This window comes from Aethalodelphis obliquidens, unplaced genomic scaffold (assembly GCF_003676395.1).
Source record: "Aethalodelphis obliquidens isolate GAN/ISIS:26980383/991018 unplaced genomic scaffold, ASM367639v1 scaffold83, whole genome shotgun sequence".
Taxonomy (NCBI): Eukaryota; Metazoa; Chordata; class Mammalia; order Artiodactyla; family Delphinidae; genus Aethalodelphis; species Aethalodelphis obliquidens.
In genome coordinates this window covers 1,907,514-1,923,350 of record NW_020838027.1, presented here as the reverse complement: position 1 = coordinate 1,923,350, position 15,837 = coordinate 1,907,514, and the positions used below count along the sequence as shown (strand labels likewise).

The 15,837-nt window shown below is 37.6% G+C and overlaps 1 protein-coding gene across 13 annotated transcripts in view; it reads left to right on the top strand.

Moving 5' to 3' along the window:
- ERC1 (ELKS/RAB6-interacting/CAST family member 1) overlaps positions 1-15,837 on the top strand; it is a 394,434-nt gene that overhangs the window by 157,547 nt on the left and 221,050 nt on the right. For 10 of the 13 annotated variants that reach the window (XM_027093433.1, XM_027093428.1, XM_027093432.1 and 7 more), the window contains 2 exons: positions 8,741-8,752; positions 14,903-15,038. In XM_027093433.1, the coding sequence (XP_026949234.1) occupies positions 8,741-8,752; positions 14,903-15,038 (148 nt within the window). The remainder of the gene's footprint in view (positions 1-8,740; positions 8,753-14,902; positions 15,039-15,837) is intronic. The other 3 variants (XM_027093429.1, XM_027093427.1, XM_027093426.1) reach the window with 1 other exon arrangement.

The following is a 15,837-nucleotide window of genomic DNA, read 5'->3' as shown; positions in this document are numbered from 1 at the left end:
AGTAGAACTGCATTAATCACTGTATTCTGAACAGTCAGAGAGACTGGCAGTGACAGAATGAAGTCATTAATCCGTGTGACTCCTTTGAGCCTGATTCATGGAAGTATTTTATTTTCATACTCTTGAATGTTGGGAGGTAGTAGAATACTTTCATAAGTTGTTTACTAAGTTTTAAATTTTTAGGATATTGGTAGACTTGATATTTTCCCCTAGAAGTAATTTTTTCCTCTTGTTCTGTAACCATAGAATTTTGATTTTCAAAAAACTAAAAGGATAAAGTCCAACCCTCACAATTCTTCTTCACTAAGTTGAAAGTATGAATAAATGAGCTGATCACCTACTCATTTGTTTCCTCTCGTTTTGGTATTAACTCTATTCATGTTTTCTGGTCTGGTTCTGGATAAGATGGGTGGATAAAGTTCTTTAAATCAGAATTAACAAGTTACCAGAGTCTCAAGATTAGATTATGTATGGTTTTTGTACGTCTTCCCTGTTTGCACTGCATCTTTACCCCCAGCACACGTGTGTATGCACACACACACACACACACACACACACACACACACACTCTCTCTCTCCTTACATACTTATGTGAGTACATGCCTTTCTTTGCTTTTGTGTCACCCTGAAATCAACAGCAGTATTTCATAGATTTTATTTATTTTTATATTTTTAATGTTTTTTGAAATCAGACTTTTATTCAAATCTTAATTTCATAGATTTTAAAATACGATACTTCTGATGGATTAGTGACTTCCCACTAAATGTATTTCAATATTTCAGAAAAGAAATTTCTTGATAAAGTTTTATTTTTCAGTTTGATTTTTTTTAATTAGAGCTCTGCATTGAAATTATTGCTTGCTATTACAGATACCTTGCTTGAAAAATGTTTCAATTCATTTTTGGACCCAATACTGATTTGGGGAGATGGACGTGATTTGAACAAGAGTAAGAAATAGAATTAAATCTATATTTGTATCCAAAGCACACCAGATAGCTTTTATTAGCCACTATATTTCTCACATTTTGGGAAAGAGTTGTAAATGATCTGTTCTTTCCACAGAATATTACTTATAAATTTGAAAAAGTACTATAGAATTTTGTCCTCTGGTCATGTAACATTGTAATCTTATTTTAAGATTCGACACAATTTCTTGGCTACCAAGAAAAGAAACAGTTTTAAAAACTCAATTGCTACTGGCTTTGTAATTTGTTATTGAGCACCATAGTTTAAGATGGGGATAAAAGATGATTGGAATTATTTTATGCCTTTTCTTCCCAGATTTTTAGTACTGAGCTGCGTATGTGTGGCTGCTGTGTTTCTTACTAACCATTTGCTTCTTATGTTGCTATTCCACTGTTTCCTGTGTGTGGGTGTCTGTCTCCCTGTCATTTATCATCTGAGTTTCTTCACCTTTCTTTTGGCTTGTCTTATCCTGGTCCTATTCCATTGGGGTTTTGGTCTCTGTGTCTGTCTGTGTTCATATCCCTCTTGGCCATGCTGTTCCTCAGAAAGCCAGCCTCCCGCACTTTGTACCTTCCACGCCACGTTTCTGTCCCTGAACTGTCAGGGGGGTTTGTTTGGGACTTCCTGGGAAAGTGAGTGTTAAGTAAGGCTACAGTTCTGTACTAGAGGAGTTGCTGCTGCCACTCCTGCTGCTGCTGGGGCTTGCTGGGGGTTTTGCTTGATCAGAATTAAAGACCAGCCGGTTATATATCCAGTTGAACAGTACCTCTTAGGTCCATTGCTTGTGGGTAAAGTATGTGTTCTCTCTGGTAAGATTCTGATATTGTTGGATATAATTGTCTTATTCTTGATGTCTAGCCCATCTCTTGTGTGGTGGTTCTTTTGCTGGGGTGCCCTTTAAGTAGTAACCTCTCAGGCGATGCAGCTGCAGTGCCACACCCTAATTCAGGAAGTAGCATGCATTTTTACCGGGTGTTCAGCAACCTTCTAAGTGCAAAAATGACAGCAGAATGTTATCATTGGGCTAAAGAAAATTCTTATTATTCTTTTAAAATTTCCTAGTACTTATGTAAGATTCTCCAATATTAATAGGTTTAGATTAAATCATGAAGAATTCCCAGACTTATTCTTTGTGGTCTTGAGAAAAACAAATAGTCCCTTACACTGCTCTTACAGAACAATAGTAGTTCCTGTCAGATGATTTAGTGTTGTACCAGTGTCTTGAGCTACTGCAATTTTAAAACGAGGATTATGTAGGCCTACCCATACATCTGAAAATACAAAATGTTTTTCCCAATTAAATCTAAGAAGTACTATTTCTAAATTTATATTCCATACTATGGTGTGTATCAGTTGGAGTTCAACCAGAGAGGCAGAACCGGTAGGAGAGATACATACATATATTTATATATATGTGATATATATATATCAGATTTATTACGAGGAATTGTCTTGCGTGATTGTCAGCAGCTGGCTAAGCAAGTCTGAAATGTGTATGGGAAAGCTGTCAGGAGGAGATCACCTGCAGGATAGAACTCCCGTGAGCGTGGGCCAGAACTGTGGTCCACAGGCAGCATTTCTTTTCTTTCCTTGGGAAGCCTGCTTTTAGGGCCTTCCAAAGAATTGAGGTGTGCCCACTTCGATCATCTGGGATAGTAATCGCCTTTACTTAAATGGATTATAGGCGTTACTTAATGTCTGCAAAATACCTTCATAGCAACATCTAGATTAGTGTTGGATTAAGTCAACTGGGTGCTGTAGCCTACCCAGGTTGACACTTCCAGAAAGTCATCACCTGGTGGTTCTGGATAGTCTCCACAGATGATTTAAAGGGAGAAAATAATAGTAAAAACAAACCTAAAGATTGACATGCTATATAAGTAGATTGATTTAGATTAGCATGAGGAACCCAAAATGTAAATTGAATATTTCTCTTCTAAAGTGAGCATATTATAGTTTCTATTTAGACGCATGATGAATAGCCTTTTCTTTGGCATAATGTTTAAAATGTTTAGTAATGTAGGCTGATGAAATTCTGGTAGTAGTATCTTTTCAGACTCCTGAAAGAATTGCTTGTTGTCTGCTCTTTCACTCGTATCCCCTTAGCTAAATACCCATGCCACGGCAGTATCCCGGGAGCATTATCCCCCGTGCATAATTTTGCTTCTGTATTTGCTTTATTACATTTTTTTTTCTGATACAGAAGCACTAATAAATCTGCAGAGTTTGGTGTTTGCATTAGAAATCCTCAATTTACTCTAATGTGAGGTTTATTTAAATTAGATTCAGCATCCCACTTAGAAACTTTTATGTTTGGAGAATGACACCCATCTTCTGATTTTTCACATAATTTAGGTATCAAGGATTGCCTTTGGTTTATGAAAGTTAGGAATGTTCAGTGATGTAAAGAATAATAGAATAATATTCTATAACCTAAATAATGTATAAGAAATTTGGATTTACTATATTTCCTGATTTGTGGGAATATAAAAACTGGAATTTTAATGGATATAGATTTCATTTGGGGTTGTGTTTTGAAATTTATAAGAGGGATTAAAAGATGAGAAGAAAGGACATGTTTTCTTAGACATGTTTAATCTTTGAAAGTCCTAAAGTTCTTTTTATTCCTTACTCCTTTTACCTGGTTACTCTCCCTTTAAATATGCATCTCTAAAAACACTACTGTTAGTAAGATTTGTAGTTATCAAGACCTTGAGAATAGTAGCCAATCTGTGAGTTTAGTTTTTCTCTCCATAACTCACTTTTCTCTTTGCCACAAAATATACCCTTTCCTTCTTCATTAATTAATGAATTAATTTTTCTACTTATGAAGGCTCTTATTTGCTGGTCACTGTTCTGGGCTCTGGGGACACAACAGGGAGCAAAACAAACAAAATCTCTGCCTTCAAGGGAGTTTATCATCTAACCTCAGAAGACCAGAGCTCCAGCAAGGAGCGGACTTTTCCTCTGCAGGCTGGCAGAGGCGTTCTTCCACAGCTTGCCAGTACCTAGAAATTTCAGTGAGGACGTTTCCATTTGCGGTCTGGTTGAGCTCTCCTGGGAAGTAATACTTAACATACTCAATTAATGTGTGCCCCAGGATACAGAATTATTATAGAAGAGGGGCTTCTTGTTGAACTTCAGACTCTTAGGTCTGGTCTTCTAATTTTTGTGACGAGTATTAATGATAATGGCTTGAGAGGCTGTTTGGATAGAAGGCTAACAGGTTGTTTTGGATCCTAGGCTCCTAATTTTAGGTCCTAGAACTGTAGCATAGATGGAGATGTGAAATGGAGAGGGAAGGCCAGCATAGTGTGCTGCTATTGGTACTATTCTGACAAAGGCAAGAGAACCAGGAACAGTGTTGTTATTTACACACACACACACACACACACACACACACACACACACACACATATGTATAGGTACATAAACACATTTGGGGGCCAGTCTTGTAAGTAGTTATAATATTAGGAGGAAACTTAGTTTTTCTGCCTTGTGATGGTCGCTTTCATTTTCTTTGCTCTCTTTTCCAGACCTCATCTAGAACTATTAGTTCTAGGCTTTTACATCATGATTAAACTTAAATTTTGTGGGCTAGCAAGAAAACGTAACCTGTGTTTACAATGCTTCCAAGGGAACTACATTCTGATTTGTAAACAACTGGCTCTGTTAAAAAACTGGCATATGATCTATTCTAAGATTTGGAGCTGCTTGATTTGTTTTTTTTAAAGTAAGGGTGTCCCCAGTTTGCTCAGAATTCAGGCTCAAGGTAGTTAGCCCCTGAATTAACTGTCTAAATTGCTAAAGCAGTAACTGTTAACCTCATTTTGGTAAGTGAGAGGAATCTATACTTCTGTAGTTCAAGATCAAAATAATGAACTGAGCTTGAACACAAAGAATGGGGTCGTTTTCCCATTATGCCAGGAGTGAGTTTTAGTCTGTGGTGTTATTTGCACGCGTGCATGTGTAAGAGAAAGTACTTCTCTGGTGGTATTTGGAGAATTTAGGGAAGATAGTTGCTAGGCTTAAATCCTCATGGCTCAAGGATATGACCTTTTAAGTTGTTTTATTTGCTTTTAAAGCTTACTACTATCTGAAATTTTATGTAATGAAAATGGAGTTATTTTTATTTTTTATAAATCTTTCAAAATGTGTTGGCAAGCTTAGAGTTTACAGGATATTTCCAACTTTTGGTCTGATGTTAGTAGATTTAACTCTTTGTTTTCTTTAAAACTGGGCTTTAGAATTAGGAGATGAATGCTTTTTTGTTATCTGCTTTTTCTGAGTATTTTCTCTTTGACCAAAATTTTCTTTCCCCTTATTCATTTGGGGGAATTTGACCCCTTTTAATTGTTATCGTTTTTTGGGGAAAAAAAAACTTTACTGACCTCTCTTAGGTAGTAATTTCTCTGTCCTTTTTTTTTTTTTTTTTTGTGCTTTTGTTATAGTATCTATCACATTCTGTCCCAAGACTGTACATTGTTGTGGGCCCAGTAAATACATACGTTAAAACATAGGGACACAGCTCGTTTCTCATTTTACTGTCTAATCATCCCACATTTCTTCCCTTTTTATCTTCCCATCCCCCGCACATTCAGACCTTTCATCAAACAGATGGAGATTTAATAGTCCCGTATACCCTTGTTTGTGATATTGAATATATTTTTATATTTGTTTCTTCTATATGTTTGTAATATGTTCACCATTGCACATATGCTTTTCTTTCGGTAAAAATATAAGTAAATGCATATGCATTAAGTATTCTTATTTAATATAATTCAATAGGATTACTTTTCTATCTGCAGGTTAAACAAAAGTATAGATAACCTCTCTCCTCTTCTGTCACAGTGAAATACCAATTCTAACTTGTATTTTTACATTTTAACATCACTGAAACTGGGATACGTGAATAAATAATGGCGTGATTTAATTGGTATATATTTTTTTATTTCTTAGTAACATATAAAGTAATGGCACATCTTCTTCCTTTGGTGAATTGATATTGAAGATGTGCGCAAAGAGTGAATAAAATTATTGCAGTGACTGGGGGTGGAAGGAAGTATTTCCAAATTAACGTTATCTTCTCATGTATTCCATTTAAAATGTGTGTAACCAGATGAATATGTTTACTATTATAATTAGATATGTGACTGTTTTAACTGCATCCTGAAAGTTTATTTGCTTAGGTTGACCTAAAATTTTTTTTGACATTTTCATTGGGAAAGAGGGTTTTATGTTTGTGATTTTATGTTGATATCACAGTATATTCAGGCATCTATGGCACAGTATAACCTGAGAATATAAACCTACATATTTAATCTTCATATTTGTAAATATTTTTTCTGTAAAGAAATCCTGAATTGATCATTCAGCTTAATGTCTTCAGAAATCTCCCATAGGGAAATTAATATTAAGCTGTATATAGATTTGCTGTAAACTAGTATACAATTCATGAGGAAAATGGTTCCTTAAAGCATTTCCTTACTTTTATTTATTATTTTTTTATTTTTGCGGTACGTGGGCCTCTCACCATTGTGGCCTCTCCCGTTGCGGAGCACAGGCTCCGGACGGGCAGGCTCAGCGGCCGTGGCTCACGGGCCCAGCCGCTCCACGGCATGTGGGATCTTCCCGGACCGGGGCACGAACCCGTGTCCCCTGCATCGGCAGGCGGACTCTCAACCGCTGCGCCACCAGGGAAGCCCCATTTCCTTACTTTAAAATTTATAGTCATATATCTTTGATCCACAAAGGACAGTGTCGGTGAATGTGGTCTTGACGTAGTTGGAACAGAGGAGAAATGAGTGTGGTGATTGTGTGTGCTTTCTTGAGGGAGAATGGGTTGTGTTTAAAAAAATGAAAAGAAAAAGGGAAAACGAGATGCTGCGAGTGTTATAACGGAAGGTGAATGGTTCTTTATCTGATCCTGCTGGCTTCAGCTTGCTTTCCTGGGTGGGCCGCTTGTTTCTTTCTTCTTCCTCCTAGATGAATTTCACTGATTTCATTTAAAAGTAGAATAAATCACACAGCTTTACATAGTCAATTCTATTAGGCCATCTTCCTAAAGTTTCTTGTGGGCACAGCACCTTATAATTTATTACAGTCTTGATAGAAATTTTGATGGTTACCTCAAGTTTTTACTTTACACTGGAAACATTAGAATTATATATAGTTATTCTATATGCAGATTTTCTTTTCTCCTAAATTTATTTCCCAAGAGCTAAAGTTTGATGCCAAAGTGAAATAAGACTCCTGAACTGTAAATTAGTTAAAAAGATCCTTAAGGTTGCTCACTCTTGACAGGAATAAGCTTCATTTTTCTTTTTTCAGGGATTTTCTCGTGTCTCATATAAAGCTTTGCATCTATATGAGATTTCAGTGAGTGTCATTGTTGATCTAAAATTATTCTAACGTAATGTGTCATAACCAACAAAAATAAAAAAGAGCATTGTGAATAGTCATTTAGGTAAAAAGTTGGCCTCTCTTTGACTTTGAACATTGTCTGCGTTCTGCACTGTTTTCCAAATGCCAAAGACCCATGGATTTTTGTAGATCCCTTCAGGAATCTGTAAGCATCATAGGACGTATAAAGTATGCCCAGGAGGTGTGTCAGCAGACCTGCATTCTTCTCACAGATCCACCGTGTATTCGCTGTGTGGTTGTGAGGAGTTTTGTGTGTCATTTTGTTTCTCTGTTTTTCATCTATTTATCTTACATAATGGCGATCATAAATCTTGTTATCCTTGCCTTTCATTATTCTGAAAATGAGTTTTAAAAAACTCTTATTTTGGTACTGAAATATTAGAAAACATTAAAGTGCAAGTTGAAATGGTGCTTGCATTCAAGAAATAACCTTCTTGTTTTAGATTCTTAAAGTAACATTTAGATCCTGAAGGTAAGCTGGATGGCGCTGGCTCTTAGAAGTCTTAAGTATTTGGAGGATATAATATCGACACTACTTTCAATGAAACTGATTAATTTTTAAAAAGGGAAAACTGCTTGTTATGAAAAGCAGTAATGAACCTCAGGGGCTTCGTGCCACGGTAGGAACACGAAGCATGGCTGCTTTGCACCTCTTTCTGCTGAGCAGTATTGGAAATGAAGTGAGGTTTATAGAGCCACGTATTCTTCATTATTGCTTTTCGATTGCACCACTGGGGGTGGATTTGATAGATTTGGAATGAGAAATAATGGGTGTAATTAGGAAAACATTATTTTCGCATTTGAGAAAATGATTTCAAAATTTTCCAAGTGAATCAGAGTTCTGTATTCTACAGAATAATTGAAGCTGTCATTGTTTTTCTGCTTTTGCTCCTGGATAACTTGGGTCTAAGAAATGGACTGGGGTGGGTAAAGGAGTTGTCAGTTCTAAGATAGGTGTGTGTAGAACTAAGCTGACTGACGTTGTAGGATCACAGTTAGCTACTTAAACGAGAAGGGGAGCAGTTAGCCTTCTTTTCTTTTCCTTTGTGTTTAAGAAACTACTTTTTGTCCTGCCCTAGGAAATGGTAAATTTTAGGCAAAATTTGTTCCTTTAGAAACTTACATTAAGGTACAGTGGTGTAATCTAATATGAAAATACACTTGTTGAAAATCTGAAATTACTAATTTTTGTTGCCAGTGCAGAATCTGTGTGACTCCTTTCCCTTCTCTAATCCTGTGCTTTATATTTTGTCTATGTCCGTGAATAATATTGTTTCTGAATATTGCCCTCACTAATTGTTTCTAACTTTCTCTTTCACACTTTCTTCCTGGATTTGCCGTTTCCTTCAGTCTCACCTCAAGGTCAGTATGCTTGTCCTAAAACAAAGATATGCAACAGAACATTGTATACTAACGTTGCCTTGAATTCCTATAAGCAACTGAAATGATGGAACTTATCCCAGGAACGAGATGTCTAGAAATTCAGTTATGAGTGCAGAAAATGTCATGAATCTTAGATTTATCGGAAGAGTGGATTCATGGTTCTGTGCTTCAAAAGATAGAGTGGTCAGAAAGCGAGAATCAGACTGACCAGGTTTGGACGGAGAGAGAAACGAGGATGAAAGGAAGCCACTAGAGGAATGAGGAGGTGAAAATTATTGCTTTAATTTTATTATATTTTCATCCAGAGACATTCTGGCTGTTATATTTGCAGGCAAAGTGCAGCATGAAGGAGGGAGGGAACATTGCCACAGTCTGTGGATTTTTATAAGAACCTTTGAATTATTTCACGTACACAAACCTACACATACCCTTTCAGTTTGGGGTTTGTTTTGTGACTCTGCTGAAGGGTAGAACTGGTGGTGACGAAAACAACCACCAGTCCTGCTGTTCATGTGTCAGAGGCTCAGTGGGAGAAGCTTTACAGGTTTTATTTCAGTCGATCTTCCCAGCAAGTATGTAGAGAGGTTCGTGAATTTCCACTTTTTAGGCAAATAACACAAGTACAGAGTCCATTAAGTAACTCTAACTCATCTATCTTCATTAGTAAGTAAATTAGTAACGGAAGCTGGCAGAAAACAATCAGAAACATGCATTTTAAACGTTATTTATTTTGCATATGAGCCATGGCAATGTAAATTAAGGTGTGAGAATTTCTGATAGGGTTCAGAAAATATTGTTAATACCACATGCGTTTTACCTACCAGCTATTTTCTAATAATAACAACATCATATATGTTTACTGTTTATAAAAGTACTTGTCAGCATGTGGGTTACACAGGACAGATTGTTATTCTGCTGAGGGTCTGAGATTAGGGAACGTGATTTCTACATCTAGGGAGAACCAACTAGTTAGTGGTGGTACTTAGATTTGAAGCCAGATATTCTCGTTTCAGCCTCAGGGCTTTTTATATGATATGCCCTCTAGCCTAGGAATCAGAGTCCCAGATTGCTCAGGTGTTCTTAGGTAGATTTCTCATCTGTCATTTTCCCATCTGTAAAATTGGAGTAGTTCTCTAATATCTGAAGGGTTGTCGTAAACTTTGAATGAGTTAATGCAGATAGCACTTGGAACAGCGTCTGGCACTAGGTGAGCAGTCAGTAAATGGAGCTGTTACGATTACTCCTTTTTGCTTTTTTCATGGAGTCCTGTTCGGTCCAGGATACCATAGTACGGTGCCATACGTTTCAGGGTCTTTAAAACACTACACTGTGCTCTTGACTCCTGCCACTATTAATAGAAAGTGGAAAGCTGTGTATGTTATGTGTAGAAGATGATAAAAGAAGCCGTGTCCCTTCTGTAATGACATTTTCAGACTCTATTTTTCAGGTGCTGAAACTTCTATTCTAGGTAGAAAGATGAAGTTGAGGCTTTTTTTGGGAAAAACGTTCTCTTTCCCAAATCTCTCTCCCTGATATTTCTTCTCAGTGCTTGACGAAATTTCTGAAAAAGTCTTCTTACCTTTGACTCTTTAAAAATAAGCAGTTTGTTTGGGGTGTATGTTAAAAAAATAAACTTTTGTTTCATAATTACTTATACGAATCTAATTCATGAAGGGGTTCTTAACCATCCTCTTCCTTCTCTCTACGTATCAGAATGTCTCTTTCGCTCATCCTTACCTTACATTTGTCAGTGGGACAAATGTCCCAGCTCTGTTCCGAGGCTAAACTTCCTGTTCATTCCTTCCCTCTGACTAGTTTTCAAAACCTTGGTCCATAAATTGAATCCTCCTCCTCCTCATTTCCCTGTTTCTCTTCGCTTTCTTCCCACTGACTCTCCCAAACATAAAACATATCCTGGTTTTCCCAACATCCTTAAAAAGACATGGAAGCAATCCTTCCAGTGTCTTTTCGTTGGTTTCAATTCACTACAGTATCTTACTTTTACCTTTTCTTTTCTATTTATTTGCACAGTTTTTGAAAGAATCATTATGCTTGATGCCTCCACGTTCACACTTCCCGTTTATTTTCCAAAGCAATATAATTTGGAATCCTCTCTCAGTGCTGTGCTAAACTCGCTTCACTGGTACTCTGCCAAGCTTAGTGGACTTGTCTGTCTCGGGCCTACCGGCCTTTCTGGGGTGTTAGAATTTTGACTCTCTCTCTTCTTTTTGGAGCTCTGCTTTTTAATAGTTTATGTGACATTGTTTTCTGCTAGCTCTCTTACCACCTTGTTGACAGCTTTTGGCCTGTTTTGCTTTTCTTCTTTTACATGTTTCTTAATTCTTGATGTTTCTCACGTTCTTTTAAAAAATGCCTTTTTCATCTCCTTGTTACTACCAAAGACTCAGTTTTGTTTTGTTTTTTAAACATTTTATGGCCCTCTACTTTGAATAGACCATATTCATTATGGAAGAAATCTTAACAGTATTTGCAATAAAAGTAGCAAGCAAGCATTTTAAAAGTGATTTTCCAATTTTCTACTCTAAATATTTTCTCCACATTGTAGTAAAACTGTTAGGGTACCACTTAAGTAATTCCACGTCTGACCACAATTCAGCTTTAGGAGAAAAATATCATGAAGGCTTTTGCCTTGTATTTGGAGGACTTTCCTCTCTAACTTAAGCTTCGAGGGCTCTCATAGTTTTACTGGGAAGTTTTATCGCTTTGTTCTGTATTTTGATTTTTGCATGACAGATTTTGATCTAAATGTCTCCAAACAAAACCTTATGAAAGGCTCCAGAAGAATTTGTCCATGGAAGTCATTGGTGTAGACATAATTCTCTGAGTTACAAGTTAGGTTGATTATAATATTCTTAGCTGATTCATTTTTAGTTAACAGTAAATGCCATTAAACTATACTTATTTCTAAATAAGTTTATTTTTCAAGTAATAAAAAATATAACAAGTTTTGTTTTTCCAGTGGCAAGGATCATTTTGGCTGTAATATATAAAAAACCCTCTTGTCATTCCAGATTGGAATTTAGTACTTTTTTTTTTAAGATAGAAGCATTTCACCATTTAGTTACAGTTTTGCCAAGTCCAGTTGAATAACTCATCAAGAGAATATAATTTATTGATGGTTTGAGATTGAATCGGACGTGTAGACTACTTCGCTGTGTGACTTCGGGCAAGGTGCTTATTCATTCAGTGTTTGTTTTAGCCTATTTTGTGTTAATAGTGACAGTTACCTGCAGTGTTGTATTTTCGTGTCTCCACTGAGCTTTTCCATTCTGAATGGATTTGTTTCTGCTCTTCCTCCCCTGCCCTCCTCTGTCCGTCTTTCCGTTCAGTACAGAGCAGAGGTTTTATTTAGAGTGACGATGACTAAAGAGTCTCACTCTGTATCCTTAAACACACATCTCTTTAGTTCCTGTTCAGTGACATTAGCCCCAGAGAATGAATACAAAGAACGAATTCCACGTTTAGATGAAAAGACGTGATTCAGTCCATAATTCATCTTTGCTTTTTATTACATAGCAGCACCTTTGGCTAAAGGCAAGACATTCAGGAAGTTAGGCCTATAAATGTCATCTCTTTCACTCTTAGATGTAAACAGATTAAGCGCAATATTATTATTACCCATGTTTTATTTAGCAGTGGCCTTTGCAGACCTGTCTTCATGACAAATGTTTGGAATCTGTGGGATGCTTCCTACTAATCGTGTTAAGACCAGAGTCCCTGTATTGTTATGTAATAAAATTTAAATACTTTATGACTTGCTCAAGTACATTCCTGTTGTTATAGTCTGTTTCATCTAGTTTGTTGAAAGAGTTCTACATTGATTTCTAAAATCAAACTAGGTCATACAACCATTTCTCTGCACATTTTAGAAAACTTTTTTCATTACTGACTGATGCTAGTCACTAAAACCTCATAAGATGTCATTCACAAAAAGAAGTCTAGTAGAATTGTGAGGGCTTAGTTATTTTCTTACTTTTCAGCCAAAGTGTTCAGGGCTCTATAGGCCAAGAGCATTTCTGACCCTGTGGGATCTGTTTACAAGGAGTTCGACGTATGGGCAAGAGTTTATCGTCTGAGAGAATGATCTGTTGTTAATTGCATTTTTTGCTTCCATTTGTCATTCTTTTGGCGTTCTTAAATACCTTTGTTGTTCAAGAGTATATTTCCTAATTTATTTTCCTCTCAAGCAATAATATTGCCTGGAGTTTTTTGTAGTAGGCCACATAAGCACAGTGTAGCCACACCTCTGTTAACTAACTTCTCCTAAAATAAAATAGTGTTACTGTTTTGGATGATTCATTGATAGAAATAAGTGTGTGAACACAGACTTGTGCTGATCTACCTAACTCTTCCACTGAAGAGTATTGAATTTCACGCCATTATGCGTTGAGAAGTGGTAAATGTTGCTTTTCTAGATAGCAGTCGTAGATAACTACCTGGTATTCTGTAGATGAGCTAAAGATGGCAAATTCAATAGAGAAGGGAGGAAAGCCTAATGTTACAATTAGTCAAGATTTGAGTTTCTGTAGGGTTGTCAGATTTAGCAAATAAAAATATGAGATGCCCAGTTAAAATTGAATTTCAGATATACACTGAATATTTTTTGTATTAATATGTCATAAATATTGGGACATACTTATACTAAAACATTATTTGTCGTTTATCTGAAATATGAATTTGACTGGATACCCTGTATTTTATCTGACAAACCATGATGATGTAGTTTGGAGATAAAGCAACTTTTATAGAATGTGTTGAGAGGAGACCTCACCACAGGCTGTCATTACCTGATTTAAAGGATGTTAATTAAATATAGACCACGGTGGCTTGTATGGTCTCATTATTAGTTCGGTTTATTGATGCAACTCTAAGGCAGAGTTGAATGAATTCTGACTGTTGCATCCTCCCTTCGATTTGTTTCCAAAAGTTTGGAAATCTGATTATATCATCTCCCTACATAAAGTCTTACACACTTAGGATAAACTGCACCTTCCTTGCTCAGCACGATATAATTATGTGGCTTTCGTTTACCTTTGGCTTCCTTTTCCTTTGTTCTGCTGCTCCAGCTTTAAGCTGCAGTCATAGTGAATGTAGCTTCTCCCAACGGGACACGTTCTCCTTTTATCAGGGCTTTAGTCCTGCTGTTCTCTCACCTAGTCACCTTTGGAAAGTTCAGAGGTAGATCGTTTTCCAGGAAGCTTTTCCCGATCATCACGACCACCCCTGACCCCTTTTCTGGGCACTTTCTTATAGCACTTAGTATACCCTGTATGTGCTTGGATGCCTGGGAGGTGTTTGAGAGCAGGAACTGTTTTTATTCATGGATTGATATTTCTCATGCCTGGTACATGAGAGAGGCGTTTAACCAAATACTTGTCTACCTGATGAGTAAGGAGCATGTAAAGAGCTTCACAGGCTGTCAAAGCATAAACAAATGTAGATCCTCGTGCATTCCAGAGCCCATGTTCTCCTGGGCAGTGCCTTAAACATAGTTTTTGATTGGTAATCATGATTCCAGTCTGGTGAAATGAGTCTTCTTTACCTGTGACCTAGCACTTGGTCTAGTTTTCTTATCTTAGCGTGGAGGCAGTGGAGCTGGATAGGGAGCTTCAGAAGTAGATAGGATGATCTGTTGCTTAAGCTGGGGCCCTGGATCTTTATGTGACTGTTTTATACACATATATGTTATATATAGCTTTTTGAAAGTTTCAAAAATTTAATAACGGTAAAATTAGAGTTGTATTACAAATCTTTCTTAAATAGTCATTCTGCAGTTTCATAGCATTGATGTCAAGAGGCTGTTTTCATATTTCCAGCAAAAATCTCTGAATTTTATTTCCTTTTTCTGCCATTTCACACTATCCCATGCCTATTTTGGTTTGCTTTGTGATTTCGTTGTGCTCCATAAAGTACACGCTTAAATGCGTGCTCCCAAAGCACCCTGGTTAACAGCTCGCTGCCATTGATGGGAAGAGCACTGCAGTGTTGAGGGGACTGTTTTGCAGCAGGAACTCTTGCTGGTTCTCAGGTGTTTTTGGAGGTCAGTGAATAAACATTCTTTCCTGTGCGTATATATGAAGAGCTTGATTTTCCCCCCCTTATCCACAGGCAAGTGAAAGACCAGAATAAGAAGGTAGCAAACCTGAAGCACAAGGAGCAGGTGGAGAAGAAGAAAAGCGCGCAGATGCTGGAGGAGGCCCGGCGCAGGGAGGACACCCTCAGCGACAGCTCCCAGCAGCTGCAGGTGGGCAGGGGGCCGGGCCCTGGGCGAGCAGGTTCCCTCCCCGCTTGCACGTGGCTCACTCTCCATCCTCTTCTTCCTCTCTTTCTAACCCTGCCCGCTGCCTTCCTCTCAGACCAGCTGTTTAGCAGTAAAGGGATGGCCTTAAATAGAAAAGGCAAGTTTTATTCCACAGCTTTGTTTGGAGACCTCAGCAAAGAAGAAAGTCTGTCTCCTCAAGGGGATCCCGCCTCCTTGGTAAGTTCAGCGTCCGTGTGATGAGTGGGTCTGTTGAGCTTCAGGTGGTCAGCGTAGCGATGGGCCCTTTTCCTTCATTGAAGTGCGTTGCCGGTCTTGGTTTGTGCCTGGCTTCCTTCTTTGTTCCATCTTCCTTTCCTCTCTCCCCCCACCTTTCTTACCTTTTCCCCCCCTCCCTCTTTCTTTCCTTACTTTTAAAAAGTTTAGTTTAGAGAGTGTATTTCAGTCATACAGGATGTATTAAAACATACTTTTTTACTTCACTGGAGACGTAATTGATGTTTGGACCTAATTATTCACAAGACTAAGTTAAACCAGACTCCGTAACAAGAGTAGCAGTGACCATGTAAGTGCCAGCTGTGTGCCCAGTGCTTGAAACCAGGGCCTGGTCGTTCACTGTTTCTAACCTTCACTAGTCCAGAGGGGCAGATGGGTTTTGCACATTTTACAGATGAGGAAATGGTCTCAGAAATACTGAATTACTTATACCTACATGCACACAGCTTTCGTAGTGGCTCGGCTGTGATTTTAACTGAGACTCCCTGGATCTCTCGCCTGTCTGAAT